Raw genomic sequence first — 27,079 nt, forward strand, 5'->3', positions numbered from 1 at the left:
TAAACGGGAGGAGTGGTTTGCTTATAGACTTCTGCTTACGGTCAAGTTCTCATTTTTAGTAGCTTTTTCATATTATTTTAGCCATGGTCAACGTCAAGATATAACTCATTTTAAAGTAAATTTAATTAAAAAAAATCCACTGCCCTCCGTGGGTAAATTATGATGATTGATAGATACTATAAAGCATGACGAGTTATTAATAACACAAGCTATGTTATAATAACTCCATTTTGATTGGTCGGAATAATTTACAATTGTATTTAATTACCAAGAAAAGTTCCTTGGTCCAAAAAATTATCTTAGTTCTCTGTCCCACCCAATGAGCCCAATTCGCCATATCTTTGAGCTAAAAACCACCTTTGAGTAATATGTTTCTATATTATGTTTTACATTATTGTTATTGATATAGCAAGTGAAGTCTCTCAGTCTCAGACCTGGCAAACTACTGTAATCAACATGCACAAACTTGACTGCACGAGTCAAGTCCCCCAACCCAGATTTCCAACTTACCATGGCAATGGAAAACCCAAATCCTGCCCTTAGAAATTCATCCCATAGGCATAAGGGCATTGACGATCACCATTATGTTGACAGACTGTTCCGGATATGAATAAAATACTCCTCAGAACTGCCTTCGAAGTTCAAACCATCAAATCGAGATACCACAGAAAAAAAAAAACAATGAATTTATTCATACCCTTGTAAAACGACAAAATAAACATCCTTAGAACAACAGCACAGGTAGGTAAAAAGAAAACTAAAGCCGGTGCAAATTGAAATTCCAAGTAATACAGGAAGTACAATCACCATACATGTAACCGAAACTTGATTTGTAAAGCTCATGGACTTTATGTTCAAAACCATTTTAATAATCTATCTCTACATGGCATTTCACCAGCGAACTGATTTATTTTACCTTAACACTGCACCCAAAATAGCCCAGGAGCAACTTGTGATATCCTTACTTGTTCCACCAATGGAGGAAATCCTTGCGCCTGTTGATCTTTTTCTGCAACTGAAGAACTCCATATAGTAGAGCCTCAGCAGTGGGTGGGCAACCAGGTACGTAGATGTCAACAGGGACAATTCTATCACAACCTCTAACAACAGAGTATGAGTAATGATAGTATCCACCACCATTCGCACAACTTCCCATAGAAATGACCCACCTAGGCTCCGGCATTTGGTCATAAACCCTGCAAAAATTCAACATGAAGGTAAAATTACCAAACCTCGAGCAAATTTCTACAACTGTAGTACAGAAGGAAGAAGAAGAAGATAGCCAATGACTTGGTTCTTTGCCAAGTCATTCACACAAATTCCATGGAATCCCTTCTCTCAAACAAAAAATTTAGAGAATCCCTCAAGCCTAGAGTAACAAAATTCAAAATGAAGAAGATGCTATACATCATCAAGAAAATAAAGAATGGCAACAAAATTTGGGGAATGCTACTAAAAATTGTAAAACTTGGCAAAGAGTATGAAACCACCAGCAGAGGTAAAACTTTAAGGTTGCATCTATTTGCACGACTCTGAGAAATAAATCTAAATGTCAAATCACCATTGAAACACCAAACATTTTTATGCACATCGCACTCCAAATTCACCATCATAACATAGCCTATAGCCCTAATCCACGCAAATAATCCAATTAAGCCAGCTTCAGCAGACCCTTATCAGACTGTATAACAAGCAAAACAAGCCAGCTCAGCCTAGGTTGGGTAGTTTTCTATATGTAGATGCCATAAACCAGTTACACAAATGTCAAGTTGAACAACCATCGACATATAGTAATATGTTACTAGTTCTGATTATAGGTTATTGACCAAAAACCTAATTACTAACTTACCAAGCCAGATCACACAAACTTATCCAGGACCATTCCAGCTAGACCTAAGTTGAGCTCCAGGTTGACAGCTGTAAAATCCATGTTCAGCCAACCAAGCTAAGGCCTTGAAAGATTACAGATAGCAAAATCTTGTTCCATAGTTTTTTATCTTCATATCTCTTCAACAATTCCGCCAAAATCAGGAAGAAACAAAAGACAAATTGAAAGTTGATTTAACCTTCTTTAGGGATGCACCAATCACAATGCCTCATACAAGGGAGCACGGAAAAATCATTTTGTTACACTGAACGAGAAACAACCTCGGGTAGCTTTCACCTTTCAGATCATTTACTTTAGCTACCCTATTCCCCAAACAAAAATCCGTAAATTTCACAGAAATTGTCATCTTCATTATTTGAAATATGCTCCCAACTTATATAAAAGCAAAGATCCTACAGCATTACAGGAATTCAGTCACAAATCAAATGATAATTTTAATCCTATAAGAAAAAAAAAGATTTTCTAAATAATCCTTGACACAAAGCAAATAGAGGATTTAGGAATTCAATTTTGCAACTATGCCTATCGTTAATTCAAACCTAGCATAGCTAAAAAGAATGTTGGGACTGCCAAAATTCACATTCTCATTCGCCCCAAAATTTAAATATAAAGATAAATAAAGGAGTATTAAATTAGTATAAAATAAAACCCTAAGAAATGAGATTAAAACATAGTATAAAATAAAACCCTAAGAAATGAGATTAAAACATACTTGCGGAGAGCAGGGGCCATTTTGTTTGTGAGAGTGCCAGCGACAATCATGCAATCGGATTGGCGAGGGCTAGGCCTGAAAATGATACCGAAGCGATCGAAATCATAGCGAGCGGCACCGGTGTGCATCATTTCAACAGCACAGCAAGCGAGGCCGAAGGTCATAGGCCAGATGGACCCACGACGGGCCCAGTTCATGAGGTCATCGACCTTTGAGATCACATATTCGGCAGTCTTGGAGAGCCCAGCGGGAGGGCCGGACGTGGAGGGAGGAGAAGGACGAGCGTAAGTGGTGGGGAAGGAGGAGGAGGAGAGAGAAGGAAGGGTGGTGTGCAGAGAGAGAGCCCGCTGTGCGGAGAGGAGGTGTGGGAGGCGATTGGCGGTGTTTCGGCTGATGAGAGCCATGGCTCGGTGGTTTCTGTGAAGAGAGAGAAATGACCTTTCCCTTTGGAGATGGCGAGAGATTTGGAAGTATTGATTCGGTGAGGACTCCCAGACTATTGGTTATGCGCCATGGAGTTATTAACTGGGTTCATTTTGGAGATGACAGATCTGTACGGGCCTTGTAAAATAACTCAGAAAGGAATGAGTTGGATTTTTTTTTAAAAAAAATCTTCTAATTAAATTACGTGTATATATTTAATTTTGATTTATAAAAAATTATTAATTTATATATTAAATAAAATATATTTTTTGAATATATTATTTTATAAATTTAATAAATTATTAATTTATTAAGTCGATTACAACAGAAAGGATAATACTAACTATATGCATTTGATTAAATACAGGCAACTAGTCTCAGATATTTCTTTAATTTGTGATCATAAAAAGCTTTGATTGATAGTTTTTTGTTAAATTAATTGATTGACCTAATAATCACGCAGGCCAAATTTCGAGGGTATTATTTTGCCTCTTTTGTCATTTCATTTCCATTAGAAATGAAGTACAATTGGCTCTTCCACTACAAAAATCTAGGGAATACTTGTATAAATAGATTTGGTATTAATTTAACGCAAGTTACTATCAAAGTATAAAGTAATAATAATAAAAATAATGGAGGGTCAGAAGATTGATTTAAAGGAGGGGTTCTACTTCATCCCAAAACCAACACAAGGGAATTCTGTGGAGGAGGAGGAGAAAGAATAGTTAGAAATTAAATAACAATAATCGTAATGGAATATAACAAGTATTAATCTAAAGTTGAAAATGGTACAAGATTAAAGCACAAGGCCTCAGAGCTGCCTGTATCAATGAGAATTGATGCACCACATAAGTCCTTTTCCCTCAGATTTTTGGTTAAGATCCCATCAGTCTCAAACCCAGCAACATTGCAGCCCAATTAGAAGCGAGTTTGTTTTCAGTAGTTGGGAGTGCTATCATCATACTTTTTCTTCGACCTAAACAAAACCAAAATAGGGAGAGCACTGTGTCTATCCCTACAAAGAATATTAAATCAGGGGGCATGACCTGCCTGGAAGCATTAAAGTCAATGTACTACGTTGACAAATCAACAACAGCAACATTGAACCCTGGTGTTGGAAGACATGATAGAATTTCAATGAACCACCCAGAGTCTGGTAAATTGGTGCAGCTTCCGCATCATTAATTAGGGAACAAGGCAAAGCAAATCTCTCCAAAAGCAAGCGAGAAAAGCTTTGCCCAGCAAAATAATCACGAGCCTTGTCGGATCATCTTCATGCATAATACATGTAAAGACTATTTGATGCAGCGCATGCGAGAGAGTTTTCAGTTGGATGCCATGCTAGGTGTAGCAACTTTGTTGTGAAATCAAAAGCATTTCCATTTGCATCAACTCCCGAGTTATCTGCTCCTTTTACTGAAAGTGGAAACAAAGAGATGCATAGAGACATAAATGTTAAATGAACCTCAAGCAACCGTACAAAAGCAGAAAAAATATATACTTTCCATGAATCAATAATTGTTCAAAAACTAGTTACCTTAGAAAAAGGTTTTAAGCCTAATTCACTAATATCACAGCCCAGTGATTAAAAGAAGTCATTATGCAAAAATAAAGGAAAAGAAATTAAACTGATGGAACACAATCCAGATATCTGGACTTTGTACGAAGGGTGTGAAACAAATACCACGTCTGACAACACCAGAGAGGCTACCAAGAGATCTTGAAGGCCTTGATGATGTCTGAATTTGTCTCCTGTAAATTCATTATATAAATTACAAAGTGAATCTCTGACAATATATAAGACATTCCTTTTGATTCAAGACTTCACAAACCAAGAAAAGTAAAACAAGTCCCTCTAACAGCTACTCACATCATTATATCTACAATAGCCAACTACCTCAGAACATACCTCATTGGGTTTTTGCTGGCTTCCAGTGTTGTTGCTTCTGTACTACCTTCAGAACAACCAAACACCCGAAACAGATTGCTGAAGTCACAAAAAGCACTACATTATATACTGGTTGATGGTGGAATCTCTAGGATTCCTTCTCTTGTACATTCATGCCTTCAAGTTTTGTTTTCTGTTTGCTGGGATTGTGTTTATTGTTGATTGTATAGGTTCACACCCAGCAGCTTATTTTGTTCTGATGGGCTCTTTTGTTTGGTGTCTTGATAGTGTATTGGGGAAATATGCTTATTTTTGTCTAAAGGCATATCAACCAATATGCAGCCATCTTGATGATGTTCTTGCCATGGGAATTTTTTCCATTCCCTATTTATTAATGGATGATATCTAATGATTTCCAAAAAAAAAATATGATGACCAGGTCCTTCCATATTGTTGATGTTTTATATAAGATGATAAAAAGAATTATTCAAATATCTAAACTGTACCTGTAGGAACCAGTAGCCAATCGAAGTCCATCTCCACTTAGACAACACTCAAATTTGTCAAAGATAGAATCATTTTCATATAGATCGCAAAGCTGCTCAAGGTCCAAAAAAGAAAAAAATCACCCATCATATAGGGTAAATGTAGTGTCTCTTTTTTAAATATTACCTAAACCCTACAAAAGAATCTAAGAAGAATATGTTACCTTTGGTCTAAGATATTCATGAACCTGGAAAGTTGCAACTGGACCAGAATCCATATTTATGTCCCACAACTGACAGCCAAGAAACCAAAACCTTGTTACAGAACAATAGAAGAGGAGGAAGGAGTAAATAAATATAGAAATTCAGCTATTATACTAGCATCATATCTGGTAGTTATGACACAACAGCAAAGTGCTGCTCAAAAGAGAAAAACTAATTTCACATAAAAATATATCAACCTTAAGGGTCATGTAATCACGACTTAGTATATGCCTTCCATCCTTGGCAAACTTAATGTCTGAGATTGATGCTATGATCTCTGTGAAAAAAGACCTGGAGCCGGGAGCCTCTTGTTCCTCAAACCTATACCATCAAAAATCTTATAAAAACACAGAGAAAACAACATGAAAGAAAACACAATTAAAGCATCTATAGCTAATAATGATCCAAGCACTATAATGAATAAACCAATAAAAAACAGAAATACCACATGTCACTTACAATTTGCTGTGAGTATCACACAGCGCAGACTGGCGCATATCAATAAGACGAATTGAACCCTTTGAACTACTATATGCTAACATATTACAGTGTGTAGGATGAAATTCTGCCGAAGTTATCACCTCTGCAAGTATTGATTCAAATAAATCAATCATACAAACATGAAAAATACATATAGTATTACTTTTTAGGGAAACATCATAAATTGACAGCATTGATGTTTGCAATTGCCAAACAGTAAAATGAGGAGAGTCGATGAAGAACAGGAGAGAGAGAGAGAGAGTTGATTCTAATAATAAGCAACAGAAGATAAACAATTAAAAAAATCCAAATAGATAAATAATTGAAATTTTAGAAATGGATTCCCACCAGTCAAATCCTCCATATTTGTGGGTTTCACATCAACGATGTTAAAACTTTGATTGCTAATTTCCAGGTTCCACAGATTAATTCGCAGGTCGTCAGCCGAAATAAAAGTTTCACCATCACTACGAATCAAGAAGAAAGGAACAATAAGTATTTGGTAAAATCATGATCATGATAGCTTAGAACACCAAGCATTTCAGGTTCAAAAATCAAACAGCAATTTCTATGACTCTCTCAATCGATGATTTTTCTAAATGCCCCCAACACCCCCCCCCCCCCCACCCACACAAATTATAAAAAGACTCAGCCGCAATAAAGTGGAAACTCAATAGAAAATAAGAGACATGTACCATATATAAGGATTAAGAGGGGAAAAAGAGGTCAGGGCTAAATTCAATCAAATAAGTGGACATACCTGTTGTTGGATATGGAATTAATATGATAGTCATGAGCATGAGCATATATTCTTCGACATCTAGCCATAAGGTTCGTCTCATGACTGGTTACCTAATTACAACAGAAGCATTAAGTGTTAGATCAGCAAATCATATATACAATAATGTTGACATACAAAACATTGCAGAAACCAGCTCTTGAAACATGACAAAACTAACATAATAGATTCTGAAAGTATCAAAATATATGAAAATTTAATTGTTATTCTTAGAATCTGGATTGAGTACAACTACCACAGGCAAATGCAAAGATGAGAAACCCCCAGTAGGGAATGAAAATTCATTGCTTGTGCATCCTCCATTTGCAATGTACTGTTTGGAGCTTGTTGATATATTTGAACCAACAATAGGACCATTTCCCATGGCTTTTGTGGAGTCCATATTCATGTCACATACTTTTTTAACCTTCTTTTCTTGAACCTGTCCAAAGTAGAAATGGAATTAGAAAGACTAACAAGCAAGGATACATTTGTAGATTTGCTAAGTCAGTACTTTTTTAATATTGATTTTCCTTTGAAAAAAAATTTACAGGGCGACCATATCAATACCAATCTGTGTAGAACTTCAAAATAGTAAAATCCAGAATAAAAAAAATGCCTTCACCTACCTTCCAGAACTTGATTGTTTTGTCATTAGTAGACAAAAGAAACAGAGCACCATTAGCTGACTGGCACCATCTAATTTTGTTAATTTTCTCCTCAATTTCCAAGCTCTTAAGATAGTCAAACTGCATTAAACCAATAAAGTTGAACATTTCAATAGATGTTCAAGGCCAGAAATGCGTAAGTATGTAAACCCAAACAATTCTATGTTTATGTATGCCGTATACCACACATAAATACCTCAGGTTCGTGGCTCTGAAACTCTGTTTTGTAGCGAAACTCAGGGTGCCTATTTATTGGATAATCCATCCTCTCTAGATCTCTCTGATGTCCAACATGCTACATATGGTACATTTATATCACAGAACCATATTACAAAATGTGACAACAGAACACTGGAGCAAAATAGTGCATGAAGAACCTAGCTTCAGAAATATAAATAGGAAAACAGTTAGCATACATACGTCTCGAGTGTCAGTCCTTTCAAACAAAACCACCCGACCTCCACGATCTCCAGTAGCAAGGTGATCACCACTTCTATCAAATTCAATAGCAGATATGATATCAACTGAGAAATAAAAAACAACATGTAAATGGAGTGAGCCGAGGAAGCAGAACATGTAAGAGAAGCAAGTACCAAGCACATCATACCCACAACTGTTTTCTTCACACAGGAAAAATCATCAAGCAAAGGGCGTCATGGAAAATACGATCTCCCTAAAATTTTAATTTAAATCCATCTCAAGTTTGCGGAGGATGCAAGGAAGGCATCAAGTAGAGCAAAGTTAACAATAGCCCAGTCAATGTAGTTCACATAGAGAAATAAGAAACTATGATTCCTACCAGCCCAATACAAACAGTAACTCATAAACCTGCTTATTTCACATGGCTAGAGTTCTAAGTCAGACCATTTGGTAAGTTCACTTGCGCCTTTTTCTATTTTCTAGAATACCTACCACGTGAAAGAACCTAAAGTCAAGAACATCAATCACGCAGGCAAACTCAGTCTCTTACAAGCAAAGACTTGCTAGTGCCTTCTTTTCATGGGGCACCAGCCTCCAAGACCCTAGTAATAGGATCAATTTGCAGAAAACAACGGCCAAGCATTTATGAAATAAAAAGTTTATTGAATTAATTATTCCAATCATTCAGACAATAACAACTAATATCAGCTAAAACTCAACTGCTAAGTATAGAACAGATCGATAAACCACAATTTACACGCCATTGCTTCACATCACACTTCAAGAAGCTACACAGTGATCAAGCTCGACCTAGATCCTAACATTATACCGTAATCCAACCCAATATATATCCAGTAGAGCTCACTTATTACCAATTTAAGCAGAGGAAAATAAAATAGCAATGAAGGAAAACGATTACATAAGCAAATTTGGAGCTATAAGAGTTAAAAACATTAAAATTCGATCATTCATAAACAGTGAGACACAATCAAACCCTAAGAGAAATCCCATCGAATAAATCCAAATATTGCACCTTCCTGTACTTCCTCTCCGGCCGTCCGTTCCCCGAACACCTGCGAGAATTTCCACTCCAGCGGCTGTGACCCTCCCACCGGAGCTATGGCTGCTTCAGCACCGCCGTTGTTCATTGTTTTCCCCCCCAAAGAAAAGAACAAAGAAATTAAACCGATTCCACCTCAGGAAACAAAATAAAAGCAAACTCAATGCATCAACGAGCCGATCTGGCACTCAGATTCACAACAAAAACGAAACACTTCATCGATTCGAAGCAATCTCCATTGAGAAATGCAAGCTCTCGATCGATCATCTATAAATGAAAAAACAGCTTCACAATGAAAAATTATCGGCGTTTTCTCTCTCCCTTTTGCTTTTACCGGCAATGAACATCGATTGGATATTATTTTTAAAGAAAAATAAATAAAATTCTCTTTCGAGAAAACGAACATAGACGAGATTTCACTCTCTCTTCCCTACTCTTTCTCCGTCGATTGAGACTCTCACAGTTTTTTTTTTTTCCCTTATAATTTGGGAGAAGAAGGGGAAAAAAATGGAGATTGGAAGATAATGACGGAGCAGGAAATGCGACGTAGCTTTTTGGCTGATTATTGGATCTCTCTCCTTCTATTCCCTCTCTCTCTCTCTNCTCTCTCTCTCCTCTCTCTCTCTCTCTCTCTCTCTCTCTCTCTCTCTCTCTCTCTTCTTCTTTTTTCCTTTTTCTTTTTCTTTTTATGTTAATTTGGTGATTAATTAAGTGAATATTGAGATGTAAATTGTCTTAAGAAGATGGAAAAATTGGGAATGGATGGGCTCTAGCTATAAGCCATTTGATGAAAACGACATGGACTTTGGTTTCAAATTTAATAGCCTAAGCTTCTCAACTTTACGGATGAGGTTGAGGCCATGTTTGGCGTCGATTACAATGCTCTCCTTCTCTTCCCCTTTTGGTTTTGCTTTCCAATTATAACCCAAGTTTTGTCCTTAAACAAAACACCCATAATGACACCAAGAATCTTATGCTTTTGAAAGTGGTTTTTTTTTTATTTTAGTTTTTTGAAAAGGTTTTAATTTTATTTTATATACTGTAGGGTATCTCTTACTTTTATCTAACCCTAATTTTCTTTTCGAGGTTTTTTTTTTACACTCTCAATGTTATCTCTAGTTTTATTTAGTTATAATTTTTTTCAAATGATTTTAAAAGTGTATTCTTTTATATTAATGTGATATATTCAGAATTTTAATTACAAAATATTTTTCATGAGAATCAAACTCTGATCGATAAAGAAACGAAACTTTACTCGGTAACAATCGGATTAATTCACATGGATTTAGGTATAAAAAATAGTGAGTCATTTAAATTTAACAAATATTTTAAAAAGCTCTTTAATTATTTAATAAAATATAAATAAATTGTTTTTTTATTATATTCGATGAAATTATATATTTTTATTTTGCATTAAATATGTTTTTATAACCAACAGTTTACTAATTATCATTAATAAATATGTCATTTATTATATTTAGATTACATGACACTAATATGAAGTTAATACAAAAATTGAAAAATACTATATAATTCATATCATCAAGTCACATCAATATATCACATTATCATATCAGTATATCACGTGAAAATCACGTGACATAAAATGATAAGTAACATCTTAACTAATAAGAATTAATCAACTTTTAATTATCAAAATTTATCTTATAAAAAATTAAAATATATGAACTTAATTGAATATAATGTAAAAGATAAGAGTTTATATAAATTTTTTTAAATAACTTAATAAATTTTTAAAATATTGTGCTTTTAAATTTAAGAAAAAAAATTAAAGAAGATTTTTTTTTTTTTTGTGCTTTTAAAAGGGAGAAATATGTGAAGTGAATTGTAAACTATAAGCGTATAGTATTTGTTGCAAGATAAAGTTGATGGTGCCTGGATAAGATTGAAATCAAAATGGAATGGTTTCCTCGATGGTACATAAAGCAACATGCAAAAAATATTTTCCCTAATTTGAAAGTAGTATTCGAAATTAACAGCTGTAGGCCTTGTGGATTCGTCGGTTTCGTGTTATTCGTTTCCTAAATACGAATCCATGTTTGATTTTTCATTTTTGTTTCCTTTTAGGGTGTGAATGTGTTGCAACATTGTATGTCCTAAAATGTTGTTTTAAACACTTTGAATAAGTAAGAAAGATTTTCAATTTCTTTTTTTGTTCCAAGTTTAATTTCTGAAATCAAACCAAAATCTCAACTAATCCATAACAAGGAAATCTATTTTATTAGTGTAGCAAGTGAGCTATTTTTAATGTTCTGCATGAGATTCATAATAAGTAATTTTTTTAACATATGATATCAAATTGCACATGTCATGAGATGAGTCTTCTTTCACTTGATAAAAATATCTTTTTGATTAAAAATATAAATCAATAACAAATGGTATTAAAACTTATCCAACTCTTTATTGATAAAAAAGTTTTTTTTTTCACGTGATAAATATGTATTTTGAGTTGAAAATGTAAATACATGACATATATATATATATATATAATTTAAAAATGCGAGTGATTTAAATTTGTTATTCTTAAAAATTTTGTATTAATGCATAATACAAAAGTTTATATTATTGCAAAGATGGCAGGTAACATTCCAATAAGACAAGGAGATGTGCAAAATTTGTTAATTTTTATCTACTCTCTAAACACTAAAAAATTATGCTAACGTGTATAAAGCACTTAGCCTATTTCTTAATTATATGGGGAGGAATGACGATTGCATTGCAACCTAGCTTAACCAACTTTAAGATAATTGTATCATAAGCTATAACATAAGCTACTTTCCGATGCAAAGCCCTTTCTTTTTGTTTGCTTCCAATAAAAAATCAAAAGCAACATTCTCTTCCCCGTTGTACCTCGATGCAATATCATTAGTGCTTGTTTGGTCTAAATTTTTTTTAATTTATTTATCTCTTAAAAATAAAAGGTAAGCCAAACATAAATTTTGAAAAACTCTTAAAAAAAATAATTTTTTTAAAAAAATAAAATTTTGAAAAAAAATAGTGTCAAGAAAAGCTCATGTGACGTGTTTTTTCTTATCTTCTTTTAAAAATGCAAGAGTATTTTAATTTTTGTTTCAAAAATATCTTCATTTATTAAAAATAATTACAATATTACCCTCTCAAAAAAAAATACCCTTTATGATAACTTTAACCAAAATTATAACTTATAAAAAAAAATTTACCAAATAATTTTAGTTTAATTTTAAAAATTATTATTTTTCATAAGAGCTTCATAATAGCTTTTAAATTAAAAAAAAATTATGTCAAACAGGCTTTTAATCTTTGACAATATTAAGACGAGAGCTTAAGACAAAAATAATCAAAGAAACCAATGTTAGCAGTGGTGCGCGGTTACTTTGCTTTGGTTACATAATTACCAATATAAAATATTAAGATTTAAGATGTTCACGACACTTACTTGACTATCGATTTTAGTTTTAGACATAAATTATTTAATGAAAGTAAAATTCGATACTAATTATAATTTCTTTTAACTTTAAGCACATAAATCAAATAATTAATCATACTTCAAGTACTAAATATGTGATTTATCCCTTCTCCTTCTACCTATTTGCTTCCACAAACGAAATATTTCAAGAGTTAGCTCTCCGAAAAATATATGCGTGGATATCAGAAAGAAATGTTTTACATTTCAACAAAAACAGAAATTAATGAAGAGTTGTTCCCTTAACTATACGAAGATTTATCTAAAATCTGAATGCACTATCCACAATTAATATTATTAATTATTAAACTAAATAAAAGGAAGAAGTTTCGAGATGCTTTAATATTCTCATTTGACTCTTCTCCTTATTTAAATATTTAGATTATCTACTTTATTTTATATTTAATTTGGTGACTTTAGTATCTTTACTTATAATTGCTATTAGGCAACACGTCCCTTTACCAATTTCAAAGATTATCAGTCCCTTTTTCTTTTAGAAATTCTTTAATTCTCAATTATTATATAGGTTTAGATTAAATACCCAAATAAGCTTAAGAATTATGTCAAAAAAATCAATTTAACCTTTATCTTTTTATTGCATTCAAATAAACTTCTAAACTTTTATTTTGAGTCTAATAAGCCCCTTTATCTAACCGTTGATCAACTTTCATTAGTCAATGGTACATGTGGTACTTTTATACCACATCATCTACCACGTGACAGATAATGTGGCATTAAATGTTGTTGATTACAATTAAGTAAATGGGTAAAAAAGTAAGCACATGAATTATAATTAATAATATTTAATGTCATATCATCTACCACGTGGCATATGACATGGTACAAAAGTGTTACATGTATTGTTGATTAATGAAAATTAATTAATGGTTATGGAGAGGGGCTTATTTGTCTCGAAATAGAAGTTCGGGGGCTTATTTGAATGTAATAAAATAATAGGGGCTGAATTGATTTTTATGACATAGTTTAGAGACTTATTATAGTATTTAACCATAGTTCTAGCATTTCTCATTACATGTAATAAAAAAAAAACTCATAAATGACAATACAAATGTAAACATCTCATTTCCACACATTGCATGTCAATGGGTACCTTAAAAATGGATACTCTGCATTACATGATCCAATTAAGTAAGATTAGGGTACTTTATAATTAAATTTAAGTTGTGGTTTAAGGGTGTTCACTACTTAAATTCGATTATAAATAATAATTTATTGGTATTACTTTTTATTATATTATTTTTCATTTATAAATGATTTATAATTAATATAATACTTACCAAAATTCATTAATTGTTCTAAATATTTTTAATTTTTTTAGGAACTAACTTCAATTTATTAATTTAATTTTTATTAATAATATACATAAAAATTTAGTTTAAATTTATTTTATTAGAGTATTTAATCGAGAACGTCAAAATAAGGATTCAAATAACAATTTAAAAATTTAATTAGATATTTGTAGAGTTCAATACTTTAAATATAATAAGATTCATGTTAAAATACCTAAAATATAACGGATAATTTATTCATTGACATCTCTACATTGTGAAAATAACAATTAAAAAAATAATAATTTATTTTTATTGTGGTAAGTAAAATACTCTTAGAGCATGACAATTACTATCATAACAATGATGTATAAAATTTAGTAAATCATGGTAATTAACCATCCATTTTCTTAAACAATTTCTCATATTTCTTCAAATTCTTTCCCACATGTCTAATACGTATTGCTACTTTAAATCTCCCTCCACCTATACCAACTACCAACTAAATTAACAGACAAGATAATATGGTTGGGAGAAACAAAAACAAAGGGAAATAACTTGTAAACAAAAAAAACTCTACAAAATATTAAAATTTAGTATTAATTTTTTTTTTGTAGGGGGAGGTGGGGGGTTCATTTCTTTGAAATGTCATTGGCTCCAATTCAAATGCGTGACGTTACCAAAATACCCCCAACTTCCCTCCCCTTTCTCCACTTTCCAACGCTGTTCCCCTCAGAACTAGGGTTTCCCTCGCCCTGCAATTCCACCACACTCACTCTCCCAACTCGCACCACCTTCCCTTCATTTTCCCTCCACGGTTCAATCAGTTTTGAAATTTCAAAATGATACAATCGAATTCAAATTGCAGCACCACCAATCCAAAACCACCGGACACTTACCAACCCATGTTAACAGAATCCGTCCACCGGTTTTTAAGCGAGTACCGTAACGGCGCAACCGATTTCTCCAATTTCACCTCTATTTTCTCTAGGTTGCTACAGACTTTACCCGATCCACCCCTCGAATTCGTCTGGTTTTACTCCGCAGTAACTTTCCACTCCACTAAATTCGACTCTCCGAATTCAATCTCCGCTTCCAAAGACCTTTTCCAGCTTCTGGTGTCCTGCTCCGCTTCTTGTAACCCCATTAAAAGAATCTCCGTACTTGCTCCCGTTATTTACGAGCTGTTCCGTTTAGCTCTTGATCGTAAAGTGTTAAAGAGAGAAGTTGAGAGTTTGCTAGAAGGGATTGTTAGTTACATTAGCATATGTTGCGGTATGGAAGCTGAGGGAAACGACGATTTGAGTTCGCGTTTTGTGGATTTGTTGCGCGTTTGGATGGTGGATAGAGGTAGGGAAGAGGAAGGTGAAAAGAGAGATTACTTGAAGGTGTTTTTTCCAATTGTTAGCGAAGAAGTTCAAAAAATGATTGGCGGAGAATGTAGGGTTTGGTATTTGGCTGGTGTTGTTATGTGTCAGGCTTTTCTGCTGAGGTTGTGCTTGAAATTTGGGGCTGAGATTCCAAAATTGGAGCTGGAGAAAGACGTGCATGATTGCGCGGTTCAAATGATAACTGGGTTTCGGAATTTTTACTTTCTGGGTAAGTCTTTCTTTTGCTTGTCCTTGTCAGCGGATAAGTTTTTATTTGAAAATTTGGATCAATGAAGCTGTTTTTTCTTCACTGTTCTAGATTCTAGAGTGGTATAAACTTTACTAACTGTATTGACGCTGATATTGCTAAATTGATAGGGATGAACTCGCTTGTTTATCTCAGATGTTGAGTCACTAGGTTGACTCGGATATCAACATTGGCACTGCGTTACTAATTATATTTATAGTTTTCATCGAAGGCAGCTTTGGCTATTTGCTTTTGGCCGTTTCTTTATAGAGCAAATAGCAAAAACTTATTTGGTTAATCTTACGAGTAACCAGATAAAATTAACACCAACCCAAACAAGGTAGATGCCCATAGAATTGACTTAACTTCATGCCTTTTTGCTGCCCATGCATGTATGTATTTGCTTGTGCACACATGCCTTGGAAAGCATTGGGCAAGCAGTAAAAGTCACAATCAAGTAGGTGCGTCAATCATTTTTTCTTTTCCCTTGTGGACAAATATTTGATTGACATGTTGTATATAAAGCCACTGTTGGGAGTCTGATGTCTTCTTCTGCTTGACAAGGCTTTTGTTCCTGCCTTAGTGCCAGCAATGACATGATATTCCTTTTCTTAGTGAGGTTTTTGTTTTTTTCCTTCTCCTGTTCAGTTGTCAATGTAGTAGTTCTAACTCATCGTTGGTGCGTAACAGATATCCTTTTCAGGATGCTGTTGGAACCAGTTTTACCCATTACCTCTCTACTGGTCAGTTTCTTCACACTTTCTTGCTTTAATTTTTAATGCTTCCATACTTACTATTCAAAAGTTAGATTTAGCTTTTGGTTATTCAAGAAGGAATTTTTGTAGTCTCAAACTATAGGGCCAAGCATTTTTCATAATTTTTTGAATTGAAAAATAGAACAGTAGAAGATACATTGTAGAGAGTCCAATGGCGACATGTTGGAACAAGACTAGAAAGATATTTAGCTATTTGTAATCCCCTTGAGGAAACATCTTGTTCTTAACATGCTAGATCCTAGTCTAGTCCTTGCTTTTAGTTTTTATCATTAATTACCACTCTGTTCTTTATTTATGGTTACTGTACTAAATAAATATTTTAGACACGAGCTTCAATTTAATGGAACAAGTCACATATCCTATTCGTCATCTCTTCTTAACCACGGCCACTTGTGGATCATCAGTGGATGCTGAGAATCAGCAAGACTTTGTCTTTGGCAATATGACCGTCAGTGGTCATTGCTGATGGTCACATTGCCTGCTGGCTATCACCAGTAATAATCATCTCTGGACAAATATTTCTGTTTTTTTACTATTGACTATAATCACCTAGCATTATTTATGCCTATGAGTGGTTGTTTAGAACAAAGTTTTATCTAACACCGAAAATAGATTGTTTTCCTTGAAAATAATTTTCTTGAAAAAGTTTCCCTCAAGATTATTTTTTGGGGACCAAACAAAAAACTTCCAAGCAGTTGTCTTTCTCTAGTAGTTTTAAATTCCTTGGACATTTGAAACTTTCAAACTATCTACTTTGCACTTTGAGCTTCTGAGTTGTTTAATACGTTTGAAATAAGGTTGCTTGTACTTGCCCCTGAGATACTTGAATAAACCTTCATTTTACTGCAGGGCCATGGAAATGAAATTCTTTTAAGAGAAATTTTGTATGATGCTGTAATAACGATGGACCACACATTCCTCAGTCCCCAGGGGGGATTTCTGCTACCTGGCAAACAATTAAAAGAACTTGCTTTGACATGGTCCTTTGTTGCTGACAATGCCATACGGTCAGTGAGGTATGATTATGAATGTGAGGACTGGCAGATGCAATTGTTATTTATTAGAACATCTCATCCAGGAATCTCATGAGCCACAATCTAATGCCACAGGGAGAATGGTAACCAGACCAAAGCTATCACTTACATAAATGCTTTCTCTGAATCTTGCCTACCCTCTCAGTTGATCAATTGGGTTACCAGTCAGACAGGGATGGGGGACAAAGCAAGGAGCCTAAATGTTTCCACTCCCGTAGCTCTGATCAGTGAGTTGCCTGCTATCTCTATGCTCTTGTCATTTGTTGTCACTTGTCAGGACTTCAGCACCTGTTTCAATGGATTGTCTGGTTAAGATTGTCAACATGCTATGTGATGATATGAAGATATTTTGTTCTTACCGTTGTCCAAAGTGGAGCATATGTAATCACTAGACCAGCAACCTCTGCATTGGATGTGTCGCACTTTCGGTAGCTAAAAGTGCAAATTTGAAAGACATCTAACCATAGGACGCACATGATTTGTAATTCTTTCCTCTTTATTCTAATAATTTTTTTACGTTGGTTTCTTAAGTGTCTAACTATAAAGCGGCTGCATTTTCAGAGTGGCTACTCATCATTGAGGATCAAGGTGTGAGAATATTTGAATGTGACATCTCCAAGGTTTATGCCAAGGCAGTGCTTTGCAAGTCAAGGGTTGAATATGAGATCCCAGTTGTTAAGACCAATGGCAAAATTTTGGGTGAAAATCTTGTTTACATGGTTCATGAAGGGAGAGAAGACAAGAAAGCTGATGGTGATCTGGAGATGATTGATTCTATGGATACTGTTCCCTTGACTGCTCCTTGCTTGATGACATCAACACCAACTGATAGTGTAAGAAAACGCAAAGAAGGGAGCAATGTTGAAGAGGAAATACCTGTTAAGTTTGTGAAGTATCACTTTCATGAAAATTTGGTAAGGGAGAAGCTTTTGTCTTTGGCTAAAGATGATGGTTTGAGTAGTGGGAGTGAGGTTGACAATCCAGCTTCAGATGAAGATATGAAAGATATGGGACAATAATTTTAGACAAAGGCAGCAACTTGATCACAGTAACCAAAATGATTTTGGTGATTGTGGTTTCTGAGACAGTTACTGCTGTTGCATTCAATTTCGACGAAGAGCAGATGAGAACATTCTGCAACTGAATTTGCACCATTCCATATAGTATATTTTGAGGTTGGCTGCATGCTGATAAAGATAGAGATGCGGCTCGTGATCTTTCTGTCCATTTTTTGAAGACCAAGTTTATGATTCTGCCTTACCCCAAACTTGATGGTCGTCTTAGTTGTATCAATATTTGAAGGCTTTGTGGCTGAAGAAGTCAGTATTTTGACATTGGATGATGGCTTCTCACTTCAGCATCGGCTCCTAAATTCCCCCTCGAATTGTTCATTATGCCATTGTAGAGGAAATATCCAAGTTATTGTAGTATATGATCTACGCAAAGGAATCAAGTTGTACTAGAAGTGAAATCAACTGCCTATATTTCATTTCTCTCTTTCCCTCTTCATTACTAGTGAGATAGCATGGAGATTGTACTTTACTGCATGACTCTCCTGATTGCTGGATTTGACCATTGGGAGTTGGATGAATTCCCTTTGCCCTTGTTGAACTTGGGGTCTTTGGGCTGGGCTGAGCTTGAATATCCACTATATAAACTCAGCATAATCGTCCAAAGCCTAAAAGGTTTCATTTATCCAGTCCAACCCTAGGCTGGGCTGCCGACTTCGTTCTTGTTTCAGCATGCACTTGTCCAGTTTCCCACTCTTTTGGAAAGGGTACATTGGAAGTATAGCTCAATGAGTTCGAAGAACTCCGAAATCCAAATCCTACCGACACTAGAAATATGCTAAGGACTGATTCGTGGTTTGGCATTACATTTTAGACGAAAAAGATTCTGCATTGCAATAATTTTTATTGATAATAGAAATGAAGAAAAAGGCTAGATTTCTTTGTAGGGGGAACTGACCTCCATAAAAAGAAAAGGCATTAATTCATCACGTGTAATTCATGGTAGGTCCCAATCCGAGAGCGCTCTCCAACCATAAAATAACTAAGGCCAAGATTTCAACACTTTTGTCTTTTTGTATTACTAATAGTTTTAATATATGAAAAATTGATGATCAAATTACATTTTAGTTACATTTACATGGACATCCCAATCATTACAGTACAATCGGCTGTAATACAAGCAAAATATACAATCTTCTTGAAAAAACGACACGTGGCTTCTCTGCCCCCGTGATATGATTACTGTGACGTGAGGGCACGAGAAGTTTCCCCAAAAAAGAACACCATAAATTTTTCACCAAACCCCCCTTTTTGTGCCATGTAAGCTTGGAGGCGAAAATTGCTATTTTCTTTTTTTCCTTGAAACCTTTGCTTTGGTCCAAATCCTCCCATGTACTTCAATGCCAATCAACTAATCGTGTCGCCGACACTTAATAATAATAATAAAAAAAAAAAAAAAGGAAAGAAGCTTCCCTTGAGCTTTATATTTCAGAAACAAAAAGAACGTAAAAGGGGCAAATACACAGATTTTCATGACTTTGTCTGTCTACTCTGTGATTTATGATTAGTTTTTGGATTTAATAAATAAAAAGCTAAATGTTAAAAATGAAGTTTAATGCAAAGTTATAAAGCTCCAAATTAATCGGATCTGATTTATGGGTCGACTTAGTTGGACCACCGCTGTGTCGGTGCTGACCGCTGCAAGGCAAAGCCTGGTCTCAAAATGTACAAAAAGGAAGAAAATTTCCCGTAATGTATACATCCTGGTGTAGACAACCTCACGTGTACTTGGTTGACTGCAACCGGATTCAATTATTTTGGCTGTAAATCACCCGATCCCACGGAGATTTTTCAGAGTGAGAACAAGAGTAGTGGTTTTGTCTGACCATCGAAAGAATTTAGATGTATCTAAATTCGCTTTAATCAGAGATTATCAGTACGATTCAAATTCAAATTCATTATTTATAGAGATAAACAAATTTAAAATTATCATGTTATGTTAATATTAGGGTAGTGGAACGAGATGAAATAGGAGAAGTATGGAGCCACACAATATCTATACTTTATGCCAAGTGCAGCCAAAATATCGACATCCGGTTATAAATTACACACAAATGATTGAAAGGTCCTTGGAAAAAAGTATTCCCTTGTCGATCACATCAAAGGAAGAGTCCTTTGAATTATGAAATACATATATATTAAGAATTTATAATAATAAACAAATATGATCATGAAATTTGTAATTTAAATGAGGTTGTTGGGTTAATGATAAAAAGACATTAAACCTTACATATACATGTACTTGCCAGTTCCTAGTCAAAGATTCGAGATTAAGACTGGCATTCAGCAGCAAAAGAAAAATGGTGAGATACCCACTTCGATTTTCTTCATACAACCTGCTGCCTGTGGGACAAAACTAGAAATGGTTAAGCTAGCAAATGTCATAGTTAGACTGTAGACGGCCTTGTTTTATTATCTTAATTTATATATTTTTCATAATTTTATATCACATATTTATTAATTTTTTTTAGTCACTAATATTTTTCGATGCTTCATGTTAAAGACAGCATGTGAACCAATCCAAAGTCACGGAGGGCAACTTTTGAATATTAAATTAAAATTATATCATGACATTAAAATTTCGATTTGATTTGAGATATGATAATAGTTCTTTTTGATACATGAGATGTAACACTATTAAATCTGATTTTAATGCTTGATATTGTGAGCTTAAAAATTTGAAGTCATACATAGAGCTTGCTTCACGGTACGGAAACATTCGAGGTCCCAACTTATAAATTAATTTTTCGAACATTATTATTTTCATCATTTATTAATATGGGACTCACAGTTTGTAGGTGAATTTCATAAATACACGCAACAACTATGTGTATATTAAAATAGTATTGGTAAAAGAAAAGGGCCTGTAGCAAGTTTCTCAATTTGCAACTTTGAAATTATAGATACAATAAATAAAAATAATACAAAAAATAAATTAATATTTGTTATATAACTACAATAATTATAAACATGGTACGTGCATGAGGGTCGTTTGGATTTAATTTATTAAGACTCATCCACTGCCATTAAATTAAAATTTATTGTTAGATTGGTGACATTCAATTAAAATAGGAAATAAGAAGTTTGGGTATTTTGTGAGGTAAAATGTCCATCTCTCAAAGTTTCAAACTGCCTTATTTTAAAGCAGCAACCAATAATACATGGCTTGAAAAGCTAGAAAAAAAGGTCATACTCATGACAATGTTCTTAACCCACTCATTACCTAAAAAGAAAACAAAATAAAAAGAAAATCTTTAGCAAATTTGAACGCGACGGTGATTTTGTATCTGCATGACAAAGGAAATAGCTGCATTTCGGCCCATTGTTTTCAGTTTGTTTTTTGTTTTTAATTATTTTTATAAATATGGTCTTAAAGAGAAATAGAAAAAGAAAAAAGGAAAAAGGAGAACGTTTTTTTAATTTGAGTAAAACGACATGAAAGCGGTACGAAGAGGGACTTGCGGGTTACTGTCTGGTGAATGGTAATGACAGATACCAACTTGAGCTGAAAATGACGTTGCAAATGTTGGCATGCGATGGATGGCTGATGGGCCCCATCTCAATCTAACCCGTTTGATGATGTCTCAACAGTTGGATCCTGTGGCTGATTGCCCGACTTTGCATCTTCCATCCAACTCCTCCTCAAATTTTAATATACATATCACCAATTCATCATTTCCCCCTTTATCACTATTTTTCAAAAAAATAAAAAAAATCTTACCCATCTGATTTACTAATATTTTAAAAGTAAATATGAATAAACGATAAACTCGATCAGAAAATTCATTCATATCAAATTCAGTAATTTTAAATTTAAAATTTTATCAAAAACCTATCGATGAAGTTTTATAAAATATTATAACACATCTTATTTTGTTTTAAAATTTTATTATTTATTATATTAAGGAGGTTAATTTCAATTGAAGCATTTTAGACAATAATCTTTTATTTAAGAAAATTCAAAATCATTCGAATTAGTTGGAACAAAATCTTGCATGACAAATGCCAACAAAATAAAAACAAAAACGAAAAGCAATATATATGAAAAAATAAAATACGAGTAGTAGTTTACTTCGATATATAAATCAAACGGTTGAGCTCATTTGATCATATCACAGACAAAAACAATCAATCAAAAGTCAACAAATCAACTTTATAACCTAACTCCAATCTTTGTACTATAAAAATAGTTTAATCCTTAAATGATGATTTTTTTTAAAAAAAGGGTTAGTTTTTAATAAATTAAAATAAAAATAGCTAAACAGGCTTGAGGTTAACTAGTGAATTGTGAAATGAAGAGAGGGTAATAATGTAAAATTGAAGAAACTGTCGGCCTCTTAACTACGGTTCAATAGACCCGAGACCCAGGTTAAGGTCCGCTTGTGCGGGACCCTTGTGAGTTTTGTCTGTCTGTCTCTCTCTCTCATAAATCGAGCGTCGGTGACTCGGTCCGAGTTAACCACGAGTTAAACTTGTATTTTTAGAGATAGACATTTTTTTTGGTGGAAAAGGGATAGACAAATTTAAAATATATCGATTCTATTTTTCTCGTTATTATTTTTATTTTAATAGAGAGAGAAATCTGAAAAGGAGGGACCGAGAGGGAGGTTTGGTATATAAGACATGGAAGCCAATTCTAAAAGTGCGTCTTCAGTTTGAGAGAGAGAAAGGGGGAAAATGGCAGATTCTAGCGATTCCGTTTCCATCGATATGGAAACGATCTCTCTTGGCGGCAAGGTAACCAGCATTTCTCTCTTGTTTGGTTACAGGGAAAATGCGGGAATGGAAGAGAAAAATAAATGGAAGAATTTTTTTCCCGGTTAAAGCTAAATGCACCTATCTGGCCTTTTTCTTTAGCTTAGCCAGATTTTGCTTCCATTTCTTGTTTATTTCTCTATTTTTCAGCTGCAAAGCAGTTATTTAAATCATTCATTATTTTTTATCATTGACAATTTATTTACATTCTTGCTGCATTTATTTTTGAATGATCACGTAATTTGTCTTTGTAGACTATAATCCATTGATTAATGGCTTCTGAATTTATTCCCATCTGAGAAGCACATAGCTAAATGAAATGAAATTAAATTAAAAAAAAACTAAATTTAATGATTTATGAAACTTATAAATGCTTTTTTCGGGTCTTATTTGCTTCATGTGTTAGAAAAAGAATTCCTAGACTAGTAAATTCGTTAGTTTTATGTCAATTTGTCATATTAGGAGTTTGGATGATGCAGAATATGCCTAGATGAGCAAAACAGTTAGGTTTCTTGAAAAAGTTCTGCTGCACATGCAAATTCTATCTAGTCAGAATATACTTAGCTTGGGCTATGCCTGAAACGTTTTTCCTTTTAAAGTAAATGACAACCAAGTCACTTGGGCTCTCTTTATGTAGCTAGATCATAAGTTGTAATTTTCCGCATTGGCTATTTGTTAAAATCAAGGCATTATTTTGTTTGATGGTAATTTCTTTTGATTCCTTTAGTTGCTTTCCAGAAAGTTTTGTTAAACCAATAACAATGCATTGTAAAATCTGTCTGCAGGAGTACCTTGTGAAAACTCGCCATGGTACGGTTTCTGTTGCTGTGTTTGGAGACCAAGATAAGCCAGCTCTCATCACCTATCCGGATTTAGCACTAAACCGTAAGTAATGCAGAAAACTGTATTGTACTCCACATTTTCCTTATGCTTCCCTCATGACAAAACATGTGCTGCAATGTCTAAGAAAACTGGTCTTTATTTGCTAACAATTAGGCTAAAAAGGGTCCAGGATTTTCATTTTGGAATAATGACTTTTCTTTATGACATATATATTGTTTCAAACTTGAGATCTTCATTTGTGATTTCATCATAGTGCATATGAGACTTTGTGTCTGTAAGGCAATTAATTTTAGCTAAAATTTTACATGATAGTGTAAGATGTCTGGAGTTTGTGAAATTATTTTTAAGATTTCCACAATGACCAAGACCATTTTATCCAATGATACTTCTGGTTTCTAACCTAAGCTTTTATTTGTGTGAGATTGTGCAGATGTCTCCTGTTTTCAAGGCTTGTTCTTTTGTCCAGAAGCTAGTTCCATACTTCTCCACAATTTCTGCATATATCATATAAGTCCTCCTGGGCATGAGGTCAGTTCTGTGCATGTTTTACTCTTGTATTTGCTGTTTTAATAATCTTTTTTTCTTGGTTGAATCATATAATTCACATCTTTCTTATCCGGGACTTTCTTCAAGAAATATTGCAGTTGGGAGCTGCCCCAATCGGTTCTGATGACCTTATGCCTTCTGTTGATGACTTGGCAGATCAGATTGTTGAGGTTCTCAATTTTTTGGGGTAATTATATAATTTCATTGTTATTTTATTTATTTTCTCTTTCTATGTGTCAGCTGATTAGGATTTACTTCACTGTAATCTCTTCTGCTTTGACATTCTTTGACACATTGTATTTTGTCATGATGGCTGATAATTGTTGTAGTTGTTGTCTGAAAATGATGTAAATTGATTCACCTACTACCCTTGTCTAATTTCTTAAGCTGTTGTTTTCTTTAATATTTTATCACCAGTAATTCTTTATATGGAAAAGAATATATGCAAGCAAGCTGATATTCCTTATCCTTAAAACTTTTTCCTTCTCTTTTCTGAATTAACCGCAGGCTTGGTGCTGTAATGTGTATGGGTGTTACAGCTGGAGCATACATTCTTACCCTATTTGCTGTAAGTCAGCTTCCTTGGCATAGTGTGAAGAAATTTTCTTTTCCCTTTTATGTTTCCAATGAAATTTCTAAGTGCTCCTTTGTATTCTTGGAAATAATTTTTTGTGTTTTTGTCTTAATAGATGAAATACAGGCAACGTGTCCTTGGGTTAATACTTGTTTCACCCCTCTGCAGAGCGCCCTCATGGACAGAATGGTTGTTAAATAAGGTTCCTTTTCTGGGCCTTTCTATTTTTCTTAGGGTTAAATAGATTATGTGCTCAGATGGGTTTTCATATCATTTCAGGTGATGTCAAATTTACTTTATTTCTATGGCATGTGTGGAGTGGTGAAGGAGTTATTGCTCAAGCGCTACTTCAGTAAGGTATTTTTCTGCTTCAAAAGTTTATGCCATTTATATCTTTGTGTCTAGAATTGGACTAGTTGGGTGATAAGGTTCTGAATGACAATGGCAGGAAGTTCGTGGTAGTGCTCAAGTACCCGAATCAGATATAGTTCAGGCGTGCATAAGAGTTAGTTCCTCAGCTCCTTGTATTTGCCTTCTATTTACTAGTCCAGTGACTTACAATGAAATATTTCTCATGGCACTTTCTGACTTAAATCCTGTGTTTTCGCCTTCCAGTTGCTAGATGAAAGGCAGAGTATAAATGTTTGGCAATTCCTTGAAGCAATGAACGGGTAATGCCTGTCTCCATGATAGATAGGTAGACTAGGTTTCTTTTTGAAGATGATGTTAAAATAGGCCTCACGTGGCTGGTTTCCTTATCATCTTTACTGGGGGAAATAAAAAAGAAAAATGTTCAATGCGTGCATGCAATTACAGCTTTGATCCGGCATTAAAGTCTTATTTAGTATTTACTGTCTTTCAGGAGACCTGACCTTAGCGATGGATTAAGAAAATTGCATTGCCGTTCACTAATATTTGTTGGGGAGAACTCTCCGTTCCATTCTGAGGCTCTTCACATGACATCAAAATTAGATAGAAGATATAGTGCCTTAGTGGAGGTATGAAAACAGTCTATTGCCTAACCTGATATAATGTCTTTCATTTAGCTTTCAACATCATATAACAGTGAGCTAACTACCTGGAAATTGGGGAACCTACAGGTTCAGGCATGTGGGTCAATGGTAACAGAGGAGCAGCCTCATGCCATGTTGATACCAATAGAGTACTTTCTTATGGGATACGGCTTATACAGGCCAACCCTAAGCGTCAGCCCAAGGAGCCCTTTGAGTCCATCTTGCATCTCGCCGGAGCTTCTATCACCAGAAAGCATGGGCTTGAAGTTAAAACCGATTAAAACCCGTATCTCCGTTGAGGTTTGAGAGAAGATGAAAGAGAAAGGGGGCAAGATCACCTTTTTGTAATCTATATATGTGAGGTGTTTGTAACATCTTTTGACCGGTTGGTGACGATCAGAGAGGATTACCAGAGGGTTGTAGATAGAGAAAAAAAGTACAGACAGAAAAGGAGATATTGTCATTCTTTTATTTGTAACCATAAATCTTAGCTGAGGTGAAGACGTGAAGTCATCTGTAAATGGTCGGAATAATTATTTACTAGAGAAGAGCCAATAATGATAATAACAGTGGGTGGAAGGTGCATTTACACTTTGCCTTTTTCTTTTATGTTATGAAATATAATTACAAAAGAAACGTATTAGTAAAGTAACAAGAGTTTATTTAAATGTGTATTTTTAAAAATGACGTAAGAGGTTTATTTATTGATTAATAATTTATTTTTTTATTTTGTTTTTACATAAATATTTATTTAGATTTTACTGGTTTTATATTATTTATGGACTACATATTTAAAAATTTTATGTTTTGCAAGGGAGTTTATTTTCTTATTGATTGTGTCTTTTTTATCATTTTGTATATTTAATTTTTTTTTAGAATTTTATTTTTGGAATCAATTAATTTTCTATGCTTTTAACGGCCTTGTCTTACAAGAACATCAATTCTAATGCAAGCATTTGCAATTGGTATATGAGATTTATTTATTCTCTTTAAGTTAGTAAATACGTCTTATTACTGATTTGTTATATTTTGT

General features: G+C 34.0%; 4 protein-coding genes across 5 annotated transcripts; 2 read left to right on the forward strand and 2 right to left on the reverse strand.

The window, feature by feature from the left end:
• Positions 669-3,185, reverse strand: LOC18588043 (NADH dehydrogenase [ubiquinone] iron-sulfur protein 7, mitochondrial). Its single transcript, XM_018127206.1, has 2 exons — positions 2,601-3,185; positions 669-1,196 (listed from the first exon to the last, which is right to left on the reverse strand). The coding sequence occupies exons 1-2, from the start codon at positions 3,002-3,004 to the stop codon at positions 962-964; spliced, it is 639 nt and encodes a 212-aa protein (XP_017982695.1). The 5' UTR covers positions 3,005-3,185; the 3' UTR covers positions 669-961.
• Positions 3,672-9,666, reverse strand: LOC18588044 (serine/threonine protein phosphatase 2A 55 kDa regulatory subunit B beta isoform). Of its 2 annotated transcripts, none has more exons than XM_018128043.1 (14): positions 9,040-9,666; positions 8,007-8,110; positions 7,783-7,881; positions 7,548-7,667; positions 7,175-7,360; positions 6,901-6,992; positions 6,489-6,607; positions 6,120-6,243; positions 5,858-5,981; positions 5,621-5,689; positions 5,418-5,509; positions 4,933-5,010; positions 4,708-4,775; positions 3,672-4,439 (listed from the first exon to the last, which is right to left on the reverse strand). In XM_018128043.1, the coding sequence occupies exons 1-14, from the start codon at positions 9,152-9,154 to the stop codon at positions 4,297-4,299; spliced, it is 1,533 nt and encodes a 510-aa protein (XP_017983532.1). In that variant the 5' UTR covers positions 9,155-9,666; the 3' UTR covers positions 3,672-4,296. The 2 variants fall into 2 exon arrangements, with proteins under 2 accessions (XP_017983532.1, XP_007012253.2); XM_007012191.2 differs by having other exon boundaries at positions 7,172-7,360.
• On the forward strand, positions 14,426-18,787 carry LOC18588045. The gene is made up of 5 exons (XM_007012194.2): positions 14,426-15,417; positions 16,126-16,178; positions 17,061-17,227; positions 17,321-17,472; positions 17,807-18,787. Exons 1-5 carry the CDS (start codon positions 14,661-14,663, stop codon positions 18,262-18,264), a joined length of 1,587 nt encoding a protein of 528 aa, XP_007012256.2. The 5' UTR covers positions 14,426-14,660; the 3' UTR covers positions 18,265-18,787.
• On the forward strand, positions 22,885-26,640 carry LOC18588046 (pollen-specific protein SF21). The gene is made up of 11 exons (XM_007012196.2): positions 22,885-23,052; positions 23,856-23,955; positions 24,344-24,441; positions 24,558-24,646; positions 24,967-25,027; positions 25,149-25,235; positions 25,313-25,390; positions 25,482-25,538; positions 25,649-25,704; positions 25,896-26,031; positions 26,134-26,640. Exons 1-11 carry the CDS (start codon positions 22,993-22,995, stop codon positions 26,350-26,352), a joined length of 1,041 nt encoding a protein of 346 aa, XP_007012258.2. The 5' UTR covers positions 22,885-22,992; the 3' UTR covers positions 26,353-26,640.

The sequence above is a fragment of the Theobroma cacao genome, chromosome 9, assembly GCF_000208745.1.
Source record: "Theobroma cacao cultivar B97-61/B2 chromosome 9, Criollo_cocoa_genome_V2, whole genome shotgun sequence".
Taxonomy (NCBI): domain Eukaryota; kingdom Viridiplantae; phylum Streptophyta; class Magnoliopsida; order Malvales; family Malvaceae; genus Theobroma; species Theobroma cacao.